Source organism: Rutilus rutilus, assembly GCF_951802725.1.
Source record: "Rutilus rutilus genome assembly, chromosome: 19".
Taxonomy (NCBI): domain Eukaryota; kingdom Metazoa; phylum Chordata; class Actinopteri; order Cypriniformes; family Leuciscidae; genus Rutilus; species Rutilus rutilus.
This window is the reverse complement of record NC_140232.1, coordinates 22,482,453-22,502,206: the sequence shown is the minus strand read 5'-3', so window position 1 is coordinate 22,502,206 and position 19,754 is coordinate 22,482,453. Positions and strand designations below refer to the sequence as shown.

The 19,754-nt window shown below is 38.0% G+C and overlaps 1 protein-coding gene across 3 annotated transcripts in view; it reads left to right on the top strand.

Moving 5' to 3' along the window:
• Window positions 1–19,754, top strand: part of cpne5a (copine Va) — an 87,218-nt gene that overhangs the window by 64,449 nt on the left and 3,015 nt on the right. For all 3 annotated transcript variants that reach the window (XM_084389436.1, XM_084389435.1, XM_084389437.1), the window contains 7 exons: window positions 74–135; window positions 8,284–8,330; window positions 8,446–8,627; window positions 9,486–9,613; window positions 11,509–11,611; window positions 18,278–18,335; window positions 18,877–18,950. In XM_084389436.1, coding sequence (XP_084245562.1) covers window positions 74–135; window positions 8,284–8,330; window positions 8,446–8,627; window positions 9,486–9,613; window positions 11,509–11,611; window positions 18,278–18,335; window positions 18,877–18,950 — 654 coding nt within the window. The remainder of the gene's footprint in view (window positions 1–73; window positions 136–8,283; window positions 8,331–8,445; window positions 8,628–9,485; window positions 9,614–11,508; window positions 11,612–18,277; window positions 18,336–18,876; window positions 18,951–19,754) is intronic.

The following is a 19,754-nucleotide window of genomic DNA, read 5'->3' as shown; positions in this document are numbered from 1 at the left end:
TGTTTCGTTGCAGATGTGGTTTGTGCGCATATGCTGTTGTAAACCATCTGTTCTTTGTTGCTCAATTACCCAGGTGACAATGCTTTCATTCTCGGTGGAGGCCGAACACACGTTCCTGGACTACATCAAAGCAGGGTATGGGCGAAAATACACACATTCAACGCTTATGTACTGTATTTAGCCTGTTCTAAAATGCTTCTGAAATCTCAGCGTCACAACATGTAATTTTTGTAAACACTCTCAGCGGATGTAAAGGTCAAAGTCTTGCTGAAGCCACTCGGATGTTATCATTGTAATGGCGTCAAACAGCTCATCAAACAGCTTTGGGAAAGAGTTCCAGTAAACAAGACCCGAATAACCCCTTAAATACTAAACTAGAACAACAAACACGGCTATTGTTGAAGTTACTGTAATCAGTATTCAGGGGTTGCCAGGTCCTTTTCAGTTTGCTCTGATGAAAGGCTGGCCTTCTGCTCGGATGCCAGTTTTGGGGAAAACATCTCGGGGCCGCTGACCTTATACTCTGATCCATTTATATATCTGGCATTAGGAAGTATGACCTGCTTGCCCCTCTTTGTCTGTTATCTCTGATTTAAAGGCTTTGTCCTAAACTGGAAAAAAGCTGCATTGACAGGCAGTATCTGGAGGTAGGAAGGCATCAGGGCATGTCCGAATCCAAGGTTTGAATAATATCCTGCTTATTAAGATACCTCCATCTGGTAGGTTTTTAAAGCTAGCGATGTATCCTGTCTGTTTGGTGTGGTGATGAATTGAATAAATTGAGGTTAAAAGAAATTAGTACTTAATTCATTTGAATAGGGGTGGTAGATAGACATGATTAACCGGATGCATTAAAGTAATCAGAATTGACATTTATATATGACATTTTATAATATCATAAGATATTTATATTTCAAATAAATGCTGTTCATTTTAACTTTCTATTCATCAAAGAATTGAATTTTTTTTTTTATCATGGTTTCCACAAAAATATTAAGCAACACACCTGTTTTCAACATTGATAATAATAAGAAATGTTTCCTGAGAAACAAATCAGCATATTATAATGATTTCTGAAGGATCATGTGACACTGAAGAATGTGGATTACTGTTTTTCAGCTTTTGAATTAATCTTCGATCTTGAGCTGTGGTAGGCTACATTATTCTTCAAAACAAATTTTTGCTTTAAGAATAATAATTTGCTTGAAATTCACATCAGCTTACGTAGGACAAAAGACTTAGTGGTTATTGTACATGTTCTAGACTTATTGAGCCATGATGCTTATGTGGAAAAGGTTCAATTGTGATGTTTATTTATATGGTTTTAATAAATTGAACTATACGAATACACACAACAAACTTAAGCAAAGGATGTATATACACAGAATAACCAAAAGTAAAGAAAGAAAGATAGAGAAGATCAAAGAATGGCAAATATCACAAACAGTTAACCTTTGAGAGCCAGCAAAGAATCAAACGCATCTAAAGATCGATAAAATGAATACTTGCATTGGTTTTTGTGCTGAGTAAGGATGGATGCGTGTGTGCGGAGATTCTCTCTGTGCGTTTGTGAGCTGAAGCTTAGTTGGATTCCTCCAGAGATTGAGTCGTTCATGTTTAAAAAAAGGTTTAACTTGAAAGTGAGTTCCCGGAAAGTCAGGAGAGTGTTGTCTCATCCGAAGTGAAATGAGCGAAGATGTTCTAGTGTACATCTCTTATAAGGCCAAATCAATACACACACATCTTTTCTGAAATTACCTGAAATTAATTTCTTTGTCTCCTTAAACATAAAAAATTTATATAATGCATTATATCGTAACATATTATACATCATTAATCAAGGCATAAAGAGAGGGATATTTTAATACCAAATGTAAAGACATTAAATGAGTGAAACATTCTCCCATATGAATATAAGCATTTAAAATTACCCTAACATAACTAAAGAATCATAACTAGGCTAATATAACATGGGGACATGCCCAAGTCTCAACTCATGTGTGTGTGAGTTATGTGTATTCCGATGAGTGGAGTCGGCGTTTATTTGAGTGTTTTTTTTTTAAGTCACCACGGAACTTAAAGGTGTTTCTGTTTAGCATCTGCCAGGAAACTAATGTGATAACGGGCAATTCGGTACAGACTCACTGGAGCCAGGGCTGTGATTTACAGTACATGAAGAAGTCAAAAGTTAAAAGCTTCGCTGAGGCCTAGAGCTGACTCGATCACCTTGAGAGACACTACACCTGTAATGGAAAATCTGAATTTTCAGCACCATTACTCCAGTCTTTAGTGTTACATGATCTTTCAGAAATCATTCTAAGATGATGATTCGGTGCTCAAGAAACATTTCTTACTATTATCAATATTTTTGTGGAAACCATGATAAATTTTTTCGAGATCCTTTGATAAATAGAAAGTACAGTATTTATATGAAATAGAAATCTTTTGCAACATTATAAATGTAAAACACTGTCACGTTTGATTAAATGTTTGAATCATTTAATGCGTCCTTGCTGAAAAAACCCCAGCATTAATGTGTTGTTTTTTTTTGTTTTTTTTTACTGACCTCAAACGTTTGAACAGCTGTGTATCTTAAGGATGTTTAGATATTTTTAATGGAAAACAAGACGAAAGTAGTCATTAAGATCTTTTATTAGGGGAAATAAGTTTGGGGATATACAGTGGGTACGGAAAGTATTCAGACCCCCTTAAATTTTTCACTCTTTGTTATATTGCAGCCATTTGCTAAAATCATTTAAGTTCTTTTTTTTTCCTCATTACTGTACACACAGCACCCCATATTGACAGAAAAACACAGAATTGTTGACATTTTTGCACATTTATTAAAAAAGAAAAACAAATATCACATGGTCCTAAGTATTCAGACCCTTTGCTCAGTATTTAGTAGAAGCACCCTTTTGATCTAATACAGCCATGAGTTTTTTTGGGAAAGATGCAACAAGTTTTTCACACCTGGATTTGGGTATCCTCTGCCATTCCTCCTTGCAGATCCTCTCCAGTTCTGTCAGGTTGGATGGTAAACGTTGGCGGACAGCCATTTTCAGGTCTCTCCAGAGATGCTCAATTGGGTTTAAGTCAGGGCTCTGGCTGGGCCATTCAAGAACAGTCACGGAGTTGTTGTGAAGCCACTCCTTCGTTATTTTAGCTGTGTGCTTAGTGTCATTGTCTTGTTGGAAGGTGAACCTTCGGCCCAGTCTGAGGTCCAGAGCACTCTGGAGAAGGTTTTCGTCCAGGATATCCCTGTACTTGGCCGCACTCATCTTTCCCTCGATTGCAACCAGTCGTCCTGTCCCTGCAGCTGAAAAACACCCCCACAGCATGATGCTGCCACCACCATGCTTCACTGTTGAGACTGTATTGGACAGGTGATGAGCAGTGCCTGGTTTTCTCCACACATACCGCTTAGAATTAAGGCCAAAAAGTTCTATCTTGGTCTCATCAGACCAGAGAATCTTATTTATCACCATCTTGGAGTCCTTCAGGTGTGCTTTCATGTGTCTTGCACTGAGGAGAAGCTTCCGTCGGGCCACTCTGCCATAAAGCCCTGACTGGTGGATGGCTGCAGTGATGGTTGACTTACTACAACTTTCTCCCATCTCCCGACTGCATCTCTGGAGCTCAGCCACAGTGATCTTTGGGTTCTTCTTTACCTCTCTCACCAAGGCTCTTCTCTCCCGATAGCTCAGTTTGGCCAGACGGCCAGCTCTAGGAAGGGTTCTGGTCGTCCCAAACGTCTTCCATTTAAGGATTACGGAGGCCACTGTGCTCTTAGGAACCTTAAGTGCAGCAGATTTTTTTTTGTAACCTTGGCCAGATCTGTGCCTTGCCACAATTCTGTCTCTGAGCTCTTCAGGCAGTTCCTTTGACCTCATGATTCTCATTTGCTCTGACATGCACTGTGAGCTGTAAGGTCTTATATAGAGAGGTGTGTGGCTTTCCTAATCAAGTCCAATCAGTATAATCAAACACAGCTGGACTCAAATGAAGGTGTAGAACCATCTCAAGGATGATCAGAAGAAATGGACAGCACCTGAGTTAAATATATGAGTGTCACAGCAAAGGGTCTGAATACTTAGGACCATGTGATATTTCAGTTTTTCTTTTTTAATAAATGTGCAAAAATGTCAACAATTCTGTGTTTTTCTGTCAATGTGGGGTGCTGTGTGTACAATAATGAGAAAAAAAATGAAATTAAATGATTTTAGCAAATGGCTGCAATATAACAAAGAGTGACAAATTTAAGGGGGTCTGAATACTTTCCGTACCCACTGTAAAATATTTTTCTTTGTCACTAAGGTCAAAAATAAATGTGGCAAAAGCCGAAAAAATGTAAAAGAGAGAGGTCAGAAAGTGTTATCTACGACTGTCCAAAAGACGTGGCTGACCTTTCACACTATGAGTAATCGCTCTGACATGCCACGTTCAGTTCACACCGAGTCAGATCACTCTATCCACACTCAAACTGCTTTCTGTCAGGTTTTCACCTTTGTTATTTTTCTCCATCAGACTCTGACCTTTAATATTGATGTTGAAAGCAGACCTTTGTATGGATTTCCCATTGCTACGTTTCATTCACTTTCCTCTTTGTAGAGAGGACTATATATATTACTCTTCTAGCTGTTAAATCAACATATCCTGCTTCAGAGAGTATGATGGATTCACTTTTTACTTCTGCGATTGAGTGAAAGAATCGTGTCTTGAGTGAGGTGTTAATTTAGTGCAGGTCAGAAAGGTAGCTCTCAGAGTTAATGTAAAATTCAAAACCCTTTCCAAGGAGCCTATTAAATGTTTAATCATGGTTTTGAAAAGAAATGGACTGCAGGAAGTTTTTTTTTTCTAGACTAATTATTTTCATTTATATAAAGGCAAGACAGGTGAATAGGTTAAAACTTTCAACTAAAAGATGTCACCATACTTTCCCCAGTTGATTTCTCACAGTACATTAATACAGTTGTTTTGTATTACAAGTTTTCTGAAATGTTATATTTAAATATGCAAATGATGCATTACCTAATAATATGCTCTAATTTGCATGCATTTTCTAAACAGATATCTGAACATTGGACAAAGCCAGGTTCAAAATTCTTGTTTCATTTTGTTGACATTAGATTCAAAGGCTTTTAATCTCTTTTTATGACTCCATATAAAATACTGTTATCGGCCAGAAAAAAAACCTAAACATTTTCACTATGTTTTTTGGATTAACATGTTATATCATCAGGTGAATGATATATAATAATAATAATAATTCGTTACATTTATATAGCGCTTTTTCTGAGACCTCAAAGCGCTTTACATATGGAAGAGGGGAATCTCCTCAACCACCACCAATGTGCAGCATCCACTTGGATGATGCGACGGCAGCCATATTGCGCCAGAACGCCCACCACACACCAGCTTACTGGTGGAGAGGAGACAGTGATGAAGCCAATCAGTATATGGGGATGATTAGGAGGCCATGATGGACAGAGGCCAAGGGGCAAATTTGGCCAGGATGCCGGGGTTACACCCCTACTCTTTTTCGAAGGACATCCTGGGATTTTTAATGACCACAGAGAGTCAGGACCTCGGTTTTACGTCTCATCCGAAGGACGGATATATAAATATGATATATAAAGTCCTTCTGTAAAACCTTCGGAATATATATAGGAATAAAACTAGAAAGTTTTGCCTGTTACAGTATACCTTGCCTCAAGCACAGTATTTATTGGTAAAAAATATATTTCTTGAACAGCAAACAAAGACTTGCTTGCAAAGACTGTGATTTTTTTTTTTTTTAACATCCTAAATTCATGTTAATAAACCAAATTTGCCATATGTGTAATTTGCGGTTGGGATAGGTGGGACATGTCCCCACCACTTTTTTGAAGGCCACTGAAAAAAGAATGTGCGGATGGATTACAACCCAATTCATAAACGAAAACGATATACAGTGTTTTGTCACGCACTTCAATCCACCAAGTGTTGTTTGTTTTCTTCTTATTTATTTAAATCCAGATAATTGATTTACAAAACATCGATTGGAATCAGATTTCACTTCATCATGGTCCAGAGTTTGTGTCAAATATATTAAAGAACTCATGAGGGGAATATAGCCTTAAAGACACAAGAAGATATTCGTAACTTAACAATACAGCAAGGAATTTCTAAACGGCTGCATTGCAGAGTTGTGTGTTCTTGGATCAAGTTGCACATATGTTTATATACCTTGTACGTGTATGTGTGTGTTTGTATATATATATATATATATCCATCTGCACGGTTGCTAATGTGACAGGCACAATCCCATCATTCTATATCATTCTTTTCCAGCTGTTTTTTCAGATGGCATTCAGAATTCCACCATTAAGATAAATGTTCTTCATATGAAAGCTCCGGTTCAAAAGCTCTCCGAGTTTTCTCGTCTCCAGCACATGAGCTGTTGAGGTTCCCGATATAATGCAGATTAATGCACCAGCCCAGACTTTGTGCCTGGAGACATCAGTGATAATCACAAAAAAACTTGAGATGGACAGAAAAAAAAGAAATGAAGATAAAGGAGCATACACAGAGCTTGTTAATCACATCACCATTGTGCTGCTCCCCCCTGCCATCCTGTTTATATTGTGCTGAGTAAAAAAAAAAAAAAAAAAAGCAAGGGCTGATAAAAAGGAAGCAGTTTTTTGGGTGCTTACCCAAGGTCTTTGCATAAACACAATACCCTTGTGTTACCTATGAATGTGATTTGGCCAGAATCACTCATTATTTGTGGTCATGTTTGTGGATGTACAGTGAATGTTTAAAATACATAATTACTCTCCGATGTCCCATCATCACTGATGAATCAGCTCTTAAGAAAACATCTCGCTGCAGGGATTGCATATGAATGACAGCTGTTCAGGGCCTTCATTTAAAATGTTTTTTTTTCCCCCATTTCGTTTCTTCTTTCTAACCTCTTGCATCAGAGGATGATTTCTTTGTACGTTTGGAAACGTTTCATAAATATTCACTGACCTCATACTCCATGTTTTCCAACAATATATTTGCGTCCAGAGCTCATTTCTCATTTGCACAGCAGGCACATGCAGAGTTCATGCTGAAAGAGGAATGCCTTTGAGATGCAGATATTAGATGTCATTATAATATTTTTCGGTGCTTCAGAGGTTATCTGTGCAAGTGTTGTATCCCATCAGCAGCAGAAAAAGTTGCTTGCTATCGTATAATCGTTTCCGTTGTGCAGGTGTTCAGATTTGCCATTTGTTTTCTGTGGGCTCAGTGCTCTCTGTTAGTTTATAGGGAATAAAATGATCTAATGCAAGAGATAAATCTTTTTCTTTGTATTTGTATAGCACTTTCTCACAATATTATTGTTACAATATATATTGTACCAAAGAAGCTTTGCAAAGAATAATGCTTTATGAAGACAAAATTTAAGCATATTTATATTTTTGTATTTATTTTATTTTAATGGCTTACATGCCATGTATGATTTATGATAGTGGAAAACTGACAGAAAAGTTAAGGGAAAACAGGACTGGGACATTTTTATGTTGTAACGGCACTATATCCGACCAAAATTGAACTTGAGCCTGGAATAAACTAAAACTCTGAAACTGGAAAATTAAATAATAACAATTAAAATAAATATATACTTCAATTTAAATTTTCACCCAATTTTTTTAAATTAGAGCAACAGTGAAACTGGTCGAAACAGTGAAATAGCAGTCAGCAAGCTTTCTGTTTCTGTATTGAAATCAGTGGGAACTCCGGCTTAATCCTGGATTACAGATGCTTGTCCTGCAGAGAGACTGGCTGGACAATACAGATTTAATTCAGAAACAGAGTTGTGAGAGAATCCATGATTTTTGGCAGTTTTGTGTGTGGAAAGCTTGTCGACTGCTGTTCTGAGACCAGTTTCACTGTTGCTCTAATAAAAAAAAAATGAGCAAAAAGAAGTGTGATTACACAGATGTTGGACCTTCCCACCAGGCAGAGTTGATTGTGAGGAATGTCTGGCTGCTGAGCGGGAGGTTGGCTGTCAGCCTGTCAGGTGAGAGACGGCACAATGCAGGGCTGGAGATGGTAATTGCACCAACCCCCTCGAACAGCAGGAGTGGAAACATTGGTGTGTTTTGAAGCAGGAAATGTTATGTGCCGCCACGGGTTGGGGTGAATCAGGATCCATCACCTTTGTTGAGCTTCAGCTTCAGGTTCTCACATCTGTAATGTCAATTTAAATGCTTTCATTTGATATTCTTACCGTCTCTCTTTCTCTCATTCTAGCACTCAGATCCATTTCACAGTGGCCATTGATTTCACTGCCTCCAATGGTAATTTTTTCCGTGATGATTGTTTCCTGTTTTGAGTTTGTTCTCCATGCTGTTGGCTAACATATCTGAATCAGATTTGGTCTTAATTCATGATCCATCTCTCTTTAAACTCTAGGGAACCCTTCACAGTCTACCTCCCTGCACTACATGAACCCCTATCAGATGAACGCGTACGCCATGGCGTTGAAGGCCGTGGGCGAGATCATTCAAGACTATGACAGCGATAAGATGTTTCCTGCATTGGGCTTTGGAGCCAAACTTCCTCCTGATGGCCGGGTTTCCCATGAATTTCCCCTGGTACCTGTTCCTAGATAAGATAGATTATGTGGATTTCACAGCTAGCTGGCACACATCCAGAGTCATTTCTGGTCGAGTCCTAAATACGTGCTTTTTTTTTTTAGACACTCTGAATAATGTTGCTTTATCCTGTGGGTTGTGTATGGTTGTTTCGAGGTATTTATTTAGTTGTTTGCACATATGTTGATGATATTGTAATTAGTAATGCTTGGTTTCATCTATGTGTAATGTGTAAATAAGGCGCTCTTGACACTCCTGCTCATTAATGTTACCCAAGCATTCATGATGTGTGTGTGCCAAACCCTCATCTCGTCGAGCATTTTAAGTCTCTTAATTAGTTTTCGCTCACTCTTTCTTTTTTCCCCCTTCATCAGCTACTCCTCCCTCCCATCCCTCTTTCCTTGAGCTGGAACTTGGGATCATGACTGTTCATTTTCATTCTTGCTGCTTTAGAGCATGAATAATTATCTAATGAATCATAAAATACTGAGCAGATACTGAGATCCCTCAGGGTGATACACTAGAGGAAGTTTTGATGGTGCATTTGAAGAATATGAATGTGTAAGATGGGTTGCGAGGATGCAGAAAGAACGTTAAAGAACCAGTTTTTGGTTGAAGTACACATTTGCAAACCCTTGCCGTTTCAATGGATTCGCAGTTGAAATCACTGATGCAATGCAAATTAAAGTGTCTAGACGCACTAATAAACATCAAGTACTTTATATTGTAAAGTTTCTTATTCAAATGAATAACTGCAGATATCTTGAGAAATCAAGTGTTATGATAAATCTAATCTGCTTATTTGACCTTGACAGTAGAGGCGTAGTTGTTGATTGATCTCTGATGTTTTTTTTGAAGAATGGTAACGTAGATAACCCATACTGCAACGGGATGGAGGGCATCCTGGAGGCTTACCACCAGAGTCTGAAGACTGTCCAGCTTTACGGCCCCACCAATTTTGCTCCTGTTATCAACCATGTAGCGAGGTGAGAAAATGCAACAACGCTCAAAGGAGCGTGCTGGAACAGTCGAAAACTCATCCTGTGTAAACCAATAGAAAGAAACAGCAGTGAAACACATTTCTAGATTCAAATGAATAGAAAATGGTTGTATTAATTGTAATTTATTGTGACAGACTTCACAGTTTTGGAAAAACAAACCTTCAGCTGGTGTTAGGACCCCTTGCTTCAGGCAAACCAAAACTCACAGGCAGAAATTATGACATTTATATCAGAACAACAGGACCCCATAAAACTTAAAGCTTAAGGTGCTGATGTATTAAAGCTAGTTTTCACCTCTGTAAAAAATGAAAAACAATTGTGAGATAAAGATTGAAATGAGAACCTTATTAACCATAAAATCATATTGTGAAAAAGTCGAAATTGTGAGAAATAAAATCGCAACTGTAAGAAATTGTGGGATATAAAGTTAGAATTATGAGAAAAAAAGCAATTGTGAGATATCGTTGCAACTGTGAGATAGTCACAACAGAGATAAATATAATTGCAATTTTGAGAAACAAAATCTCAGTTTTGAGATATAATGTTACAGTTTTGTGAAAAAAATTCACAGCTGTGAGGAAAAAATCACTATTGTAAGATATAAAGTCACAATTATGAGAACCAAAGTCGCAATTGTGAGATATAAAGCCAGAATTATGAAAAAAGTTTCAACTGTGAGGAAAAAGTAACTATTACAAAAGTAGCAATTAAAAGAAAAAAGTCACATTTGGGCTTTTTGTTTTGTACTCAGAGACAAACACAGGCTTCTATACTCCTGAATACTGTAGCTGATTGTACTTATTGTCTAAATCAGGGACGGGCGACGGTCCTGGAGTGCCGCTGTCCTGCAGAGTTTAGCTCCATCTCCAATCAAACACATCTGAACAAGCTAATCAATCTCTACAAAGCCACTTGATGGCAAGCGACAAAAAAGCGTAATGCCTGTCAACGCTGCTGTTGAAGGAGACAAGCGGCCTTTTTTATGGATTTCAATGGAGGAGAGGCTTCACTATGCTGAATAAACCGCTTTTGTGAGGAAATAGCTTATTTAATGAATCGACAGCCAATCGGCTGATCTTCAACATGTTTGCTCTTAAACATTAGTTTTGGATTGATTTATTTTTAGAGTTTACACCGTAAAAAAATGCTGTTTTATAAGAGAAGTCGCAGACAATTGCGTGACAGGTATGATTTGATTACACAGTGATTGACTGTCGTACAACTCTGAACGAAATTCAGTGACATCAAGGCTGTAATGTGATTGGTTATCAAGGCACACGGTATCCAAGTTAGCAGTTACTCTTTCTCCAATGGTCGAGCCGCGGTCCCTCGTATCTCCCAATTAAAGACCATCTCTGTTCAGGATTACTAACGCTACAGGCAGGTGAGGTTTTTTTAATCAGGGTTGGAGCTAAACTCTGCAGGACAGCGGCACTCCAGGACCGACGTTGCCCATCCCTGGTCTAATTCTACATGCCTAGATGATTTAACAACCCCCAAATGTTGGTTTCTTGTTGCTGTGACCAAGTGCGGAACTCAGAGAGGCCAGATCTTCTGTCAGCTTCTGTAAAGTGTTTTGCATCACAAAGCATTATGGGATTTTGATGAAGGCAGAAGAGCTATGTCAATAGCACAGGGACGTCCCTGAGCAAATATATACATGCATGAGATCCAGCACTGAATACTAAGTGTTTAATGAGGATGCTCATTCTTTCATTATTCATCTGGGATGTTAAAACACAGTTAATCAACTGAACCAGCATGAAGAAATGTTCATGTTTGGCTAATGGTTCATTTGGGTGATTCGAATTTTTGCTAATATCTTTGTTAATATGAAAAGGTGACTGTTTGTGTGCGTGTGTGTGTATGTGTGCGCACAGGTATGGCGCAGCGGTTCAAGATGGCTCGCAGTACTTCGTGCTTCTCATCATCACAGATGGTGTGATATCAGATATGGCTCAGACTAAAGAGGCCATCGTCAATGTAAGTCATCTTTGACCTCACTCTCTCTCTTTCTGTCTTCAAATTTTTTTTATATCACCACATTGGTAAAAAAAAAAAAAAACTGCATCACAAGAGCCCTAAAAGCCTGAGTTAAGGTGTGTTTTGGGTCTTCCGGAGGTCCTCTTCACATCTAATGGGATTCGTCTGTCACCGTTGCTATAGTTACCCAGCAGACTGGATTTAAAGGGAATTTGCGACTGTTTAGTCACATTATTAGAACAGCCACACCTTCCTTTTAAGATCTTGCCTGCTGCTCTGTCTCTTCACCCTCTTCCCTTGATGCTTTGGATCTCAGTCTTCAGTCACACGGTAACATTTCTGCACTGACTGATTTGGGTTCACGCCAAATGACCGAACAATGCATGTGCGTTATTCATTTCTATACCTCAAGTGATTTTTTTATTGAAGTCTGCTGTGAGAATCCCACTTTTGTGCTCTTTTATGTTATTCTTTTTTTAAATGATTAGATTAAAATGAGCACTTTGAAGTATTTCTCATACGCACTCTCTCGCTCTGTGATTCTCTGCACTTACAGCAATTTGGCCTCTTATCCTGAGAGTAGCTGAAGTGAAATGTAGGGAAATTCAGTAAACTGAGTGGTCACTTTCTGTGACTAATTTAGATTTTTGAACAAGAATAGACAAATATTCACACTGGAATCATTTTCATAATCAGTTTTTGTCTTGGTTTTTCAAGTAAAAATATCTAAACATCCTTTAAATAAATAAATGCATTTTAATTTAAAGATTAAAATATCTTTAAATAACTTTTTTCTCATCTCCATTAGCTTAGATCTCTTATATCTATTTTCTGAGAGAAACTAAAATGATGTAGGTTAATGTCCATGTACTAAATGGTTGCTTTGGAGTTTAAAAGACAAAAACAAGAATAAACAATTTTAGACACACATGCACCTCTTCTAAACTGTAAAAATAATTGTCAATTAGTATTTTAGTAGTGTTTTTTTTCTTCCTGTAGATATGTTTAAACATCCTTAAAATAAAGAACAAATAAATGTAAATAAAAAGTCATCCCAATTAGCATAGTTTTTTTTTTAAGTTTAACTTAATTAAACTGTTAAATGTATGCTTGAAAAAAAATGTAAATTGAAATTGAACAAATTGAAAAATAACCTTAAAGTGACAGTACATGATCTATGTGTAAGAATTTCGTTTTTTATATTTAATAAATCTGTTAAATGACTCCAAAGAAGCTTTATCCTCACTGATACCAGCAGGTGTGAGCGTGTTCAAGAAGCAACCACTGAAAATCTAAGAATACACTGAAGCCAGGCAAGAGGGAATGTGGCTAAGCAGACAAGAAAACACTGTAATTCACAGAGTTTATTATAGGCTAGCTGTAAATGTGTCACCTCACATAATTCACAGTAATCTGCACTTATTTCAAGGCTGAGAGAGTTATTTGGTAAAAAAAAAAAAAAGTAAAGAAAACTGGGAGAAACAAGAAGGAGAGGGAAAGTAAACAAGTGAATGAGAAAGATTGCGAGAGAGGCGCTTGAAGGAAAGACCTACAGGAAACAGAGCAATGAATGCATGAAGTGTGTGTGTGAAATGTGTTTGTTTGAACTCATCTTCCCAGCTCTATTTCTTTCAACTCATGACTGCCTCTGTCCCCCGTGAGCATTTCCGGGAATGCTGACCTACTTCCAACCCCATAAATATGTTTTTATAATCCTTGCCCATTGGCACCAAGCACTCAGTGTGCTGTCTGCACAATGCATACAGACAGGGATGGACTGGTAGACAAAAAACAGCCTGGGACCAATACCATCCCCATCACAATATCACAAGTGGATAAAATAATTATTGGCTGCATTTTTTTTTTTTTTTTTTTTGGTTGTTTGTATGTATATTTTGTATGTATGTACACAATATATACACTCACCGGCCACTTTATTAGGTACACCTTGCTAGTGCTGGGTTGGACCCTATTTTGCCTTCAGATCTGCCTTAATTCTTTGTGGCATAGATTCAATAAGGTGCTGAAAACATTGGGTTATATTGACATGATAGCATCACGCAGTTGCTGCACATTCCAGCACATCCCAAAGGTGCTCAATAGCATGGAGATCTGGTGACTGTGGAGGCTATTTGAGTATAGTGACCTCTTTGTCATGTTCAAGAAACCAGTTTGAGATGACTTGAGGTTTGTGACATGACGTGTTACCCTGATGGAAGTAGCCGTCAGAAGATGGGTGCACTGTGGTCATAAAGGGATGGACATGGTCAGCAACAATACTCAGGTTGGCTGTGGCATTTAAACCATGCTCAATTGGTATCAAGGGACCCAAAGTGTGTAAGAAAATATCCTCCACACCATTACACCACCAGCAGCAGCCTGAACCGTTGATACAAGGCAGGATTGATCCATGCTTTCATGTTGTTTATTTCAAATTCTAACCCTACCATCTGAATGTCGCAGCGGAAATCGAGACTCATCAGACCAGGCAAAATTTTTCCAATCTTCTATTGTCCAATTTTAGTGAGCCCATGTGAATTGTAGGCTCAGTTTCCTGTTCTTAGCCGACAGAAGTGGCACACGCTGTGCTCTTCTACTGCTGTAGCTCATCAAGCTTCAAGATTTGACGTGTTCTGCATTCAGAGATGCTCTTCTGCAGACCTTGGTTGTAACTTTTGACTTTCTATCAGCTCGAACCAGTCTGGACATTCTCCTCTGACCTCTAGCATCGACAAGCATTTTTTTTACCCACAGAACTGCTGCTCGCTGGATATTTTCTCTGCATTCTCTGTAAACCTTAGAGATGGTTGTGCTTGAAAATCCCAGTAGATTCAGAAATACTCAGACCAAGCCCGTCTGGCACTAACAACCATGCCACCTTCAAAGTCACTTAAAGGGTTAGTTCACCCAAAAATGAAAATTCTGTCAGTAATTACTCACCCTTATGTTGTTCCAACCCTGTAAGACTTTCGAGAACTTCTCAGTTCTCGCGCATGCGTCGTGGCGCTCTCGCGAACTCACGTCAGAGGAAGAAAATGAATAGTTGAATAAAGTCGTTATTTTTGTTTTGTTTTGCGCACAAAAAGTATTTTCGTCGCTTGATAAACTTAAGGTTGAGCCACTGTAGTCACTTGGATTATTTTAACGATGTCTTTACTAACTTTCTGAGCCGGCAAGTTTCAATAACATAGAAGCCTATGGAGGAGTGAGCTAGCTTTCAGATTTCATCAAAAATATCTTTATTTGTGTTCCAAAGATGAACGAAAGTCTTGAGGGTGAGTAATTACTGACAGAATTTTCATTTTTGGGTGAACTAACCCTTTAAGTCTTCTCCATTCTGATGCTCAGTTTGAAATTCAGCAGATCATCTTGACCGTGTCTACATGCCTAAATGCACTGAAATGCTGCCATATGATTGGCTGATTAGATATTTGCATTACCAAGTAGTTAAACAGATGTGTCTAATATAGTGGCCAGTCAGTGTTACACAAATAAATGAATTCAAAAAATTATAAATAATATATAATAAACTGAAAAATACATATACGTATATATATATATACACACACACATACATAGACAGTGTATTTCAGAAATAACGAAACATACCATGAAAATCAATATAAATAAATACATTTTAATTATTATTTAATTTTTTATTATTACCTACAACCTTATTATTATTTTAAAAATAAATGATTTTATTTATTTATATTGATTTCCTCTATATTTATGTCTGAAATTCTGAAATATGCAATCAGCTGATTCTGTTTTAGTATTTGTTCATATTCTCACAATTTGTTTGGTTTCCCACATAAAGCTTGAGGGCTACTGAAGAAATCGATCTCTGAATCGTAGTAATTAATGATCTAAATCACTCATTGGTTTGATTAGCTCTTCAGGCCCCACAGTTCAGGGTTTGTTTGTGCTCTGTGTGTGTGTGTGTGTGTGTGTGTGTGTGTGTGTGTGTGTGTGTGTGTGTGTGTGTGACTCTTTTTCATCTTGTGTGATGTGTTTTAGTGTGTGGCCCCCGGTGAAATTCCAATTCTAACTCCATTACAGCCCACAAACTTATCAGCGTGACTGAGGTTGTGTGTCCAGCCATTTTTATTCAACAAATTATTCATTCCTCTCAACAGGCTTTCACAGGCCCTCTGGGAGAGTACTTTCAAAATCCAAACCCTCAGGAGCCTTTAATATTTCTCTCATATATTTTTGATACGGTATATTAAAGGTATATCTTATTATAAGCTCTTTAGATTACATTTAATAGAAATCATGTTTTCCCCCTTGTATGCATTTCTTTTATTTTAGTCTGTTTCTGCTGGGATCATGTGTAATGCATTATCTGCAATTACTTTTCATTTCAAACCACTGGGAAGTCGCTTTGGGGAGAAAGTGAGTTTTGTTTCTGTGAATATCCTGTGGTTTTCTTGTTATCCGTTGTCACACTTAAGCTGCCTCTGAGTTTTCTCAATATAGACTCACTCTTTACTTCTCTGATAAATGGGATTTGACCTGTCAGTCAGGCATCATATCAGGAACTGGGAAAGCTAGCACAGGAGAGAGAATGTTGATCCAGGAGGGCCTGAATAATGCATAGCTTTTCACCTCACTGTATGAAAAAAAATATATATAAATTTTTTTTTCAAACCATCACACAGTCAAATTCATAATGTCCTTTCAAACCTGATTGGCTCAACATGTACAGATAAAAATAAAAAAAATCTATTGTTATCTCTATCACAAGCTGTGTGCTAAATGTATAAAAATGTTTCAACTTTATTGTCGTTAAGCTAAAGCTTGTTATATGATATCGACCCTGCAAGGGTGAATCATACAAAAACAAGTCCTGTTCAACTTTGGCCCAAAACAGAAAAAAAATAAAGAAGAAATTGTATTTTACATGCAGTTTATTTATCCGAACATGAACAAAATGCAAAATAAACAGACTTGACTTGGCTTGAACTAAACTTAAACATGAAACAAAACTCACCCACAGAGGTTACAGTGAACAAAGCTAGACAGGAACAATGGAAACATGAGGGCTAAATATACACGTGCTGCGTCCCATTTTGCACAGTATCCGTCCTAAATAGTATTCGAAATTAGAATCAGTGTGTCCCAAATTGTAGTCCTATGTTGAAATGAGTATTCCATAGATACACGTAGTGATGTAGTACTCGAGTCCGGTCTCGAGACCGATTTCTGCTTTCTCGGACTCGTCTCGGACTTGTTCCTTCAAAACCTCGGTCTTGACTCGGTCTCGACCCTTCAAAGACTCGGTCTTGACTCGGTCTCGACCCTTCAAAGACTCGGTTTTGACTCGGACTCAGCATAGGCGGTCTCGTCCCCATCACTAGTCCACTGGAATACATACCACTAGAAAATTTTGCATGTCCTAACTATGATAAAAAAAGGCTTAACATGTTGATGACAGAGCAGCACTGTTGAAGCAGTTTAGAAAAATAGGCAGAAGATGATGCATGTAGCGATTTTTTTAATGATAGTAAAAGCATAGTCCATATTAAGACGTTAAGACTGCTCCTCTAAACAATTCCCAATCTAGCTTAGTCTGTAGGCCTAACTGTTGATTATTAACTGGGGTGATATTAAATCATGAATATGAAAACTGACATGTTTTTATGGTCTTGGTCTCGACTCCTAAAGACTCGGTCTCGACTCGGACTTGCTTCCTCAAAGACTCGGTCTTGACTCGGACTCGACTGAATTTGAAAACCAACGGACTCGGTCTCGACTCGGACTCGACCCTTCAGAGAGTCGGTCTTGACTCGGACTCGGCATAGGCGGTCTCGTCCCCATCACTAGACACACGGATGGTATACTTTTTCCGGTTAGAATCCGAACTGCAGTTCTATGTTGTCCACATTATATTTCATCTGCAACAGCATTGTGAACTTTTGTAAAGATACGTTTGGTCATTCACTTTTAAATGCATTATTATGCAAATTGAAAACACATGAGGAGAGTTCTCCACATGAAAGACTAACGACTGGCGTATCAACATAGGCTACTACTATATTTCTCTCCGAAACTGTTTGAAATTTAATTTAATTTAATTTGGAGGATTTTAATTGTGACAACAAAATGTTTGACAAGGCAGTTTAAACCGTGACAGGATGAGCGACAGAGCTCTACGTTAAAGATGCAGTTATGACAAAGTAGTATGTCCAAAAGCTCGCATACTATTCTGCTACACAATAAAAAGTATGTACTTTTTCTACACAAAAAACAGTACACAATTTTAGGGCATAGTATATGTAGGCGAATTGGGATGCAGCAAGAGACTAATTACTAACAAGGAACACCTGTGAATAATCAAACAATGAACCATTGAAAACATAGAACACATGACTAGACCAACCAATGAGAACATGACACATGGGGATCACATGGCAGGATAAGCAAGGGAAGCTCATGAAAAACAGAAAACATGACTTAAGACAAAATTAAAGACATGAAAATATAAACATGAAACAAAACCCAAAACAATATGACACACTATAGAACATTCACTTTAATACCAACAATACTGGACAAAGAAACTGAGGAAACACAGGGCTTAAATTGATAAGGGATGATTAAGGTGATTACGGCATGTAAAATGTATCATGAGGTAGAATGAATCTTCTCTGTTCTTCTCAGGCGGCAAAACTACCTATGTCCATCATTATTGTTGGAGTCGGCCAGGCTGAGTTTGATGGTAAGAAATCTAATCCCACACTTTTGTAAAGATTCAGTCTTTGTCTTATTTAGTTTTATCTTTATTTTCTGTTTATTTACTCTTATTTTCATTATATTTGTATGTACTGCAAAAAGAAAAAGAAAATGTACTGCAAAACCTTTTTTTGCTTGCTTGTTTGTATTGTACTCAGCATTTTCTGCTCATAACTATCAACTCCACTAAATGAAAGCTAACATTAGCATTCCCACATGGAGGTTTAAAGCTTGAAGGCATGAATGCGCCTTCACAGTTTGCACTCACATAAAGTAGTTTCTGGATGAAAAGTCACCTAATTTGGAAGGTTTAGGGTTTCGGACTGATAAGCAGATGTCAACTCACAGATCTCACAGCTGTTCAATATAATTAGCCTGTCCCACCATCTGCTATTAGTATTTGTATTTAGCCTTTCATAATGTTCCAGCAAAGAGGTAAATGTTGGTGTCATGCTGGGGGGAAAGGCTCAAGATTGAGTTTTACTGGCTTGAGGGCATGTAAATCTCATGATGATCTCACTTTTTAGCCATGGTAGAACTGGATGGCGACGATGTAAGAATATCCTCCAGAGGAAAGCTGGCGGAGAGGGATATTGTACAGGTACATATCTTTATGTATTTGTATATTTATGAATTTATGTTTGTATATAAATGTATATGTGTGTGTTTACACTATTTATGGTGACTAGTGGTTGTCTATGAGTGTGACATTTGAAACATTAAAGCGGGGCTCAGTAGTTTCGGGATTTCTTCGCTGTATTCTCGCTTTTTGCTCGCAGGTTTCTCTCTAGAGCTCCCCCCACAGCTTCGGAATAGATATTTGACAACACTGTTGTAAAAACTCGTTGGCGATTCTCAGACAGCAGAGGCTAGTAGATCAACGACATCAAAGGAGAGGGGACATTCTTTAAAACGTCTTCTTCATTCGGGTTCGAACAGCGTGAGGGAGCGCAATAATGACAGCATTTTAGCAGATTTCTTTTGGCCGTAAAGCAATTGTTTACATCGCGAGACCTGATATCACGCGATACTTCCTGACGCGGCGGCCGGCGGCCCGCCGGCTCAAAGTTGCAAGTGCGGATTTTCCGCTCACGGGCACCAGGGGGGTGCGAAACGACCACCATTCAACCCGAAATAAGTAATATAACCATTCCAATGACTCCGAAGCTGTTCAGTTAAGGTAAAAAAGTTACTTAGTTCACCTTTAATGCAGGAACTGAGCCACTAAATCATTCACTTAACTTATTTGTTCAAAAACATTGATTCAATCAGGACGTGGATCACTACTAGATGGTATGTGGTGTATATATTGCCTAACCAGTGTCAAAATAATGCAATAACTATTTGAGGAAGTTTCTTAAGGAATAACTTTTGCTGACCTACATTTACAGGCATCTCAGATTTA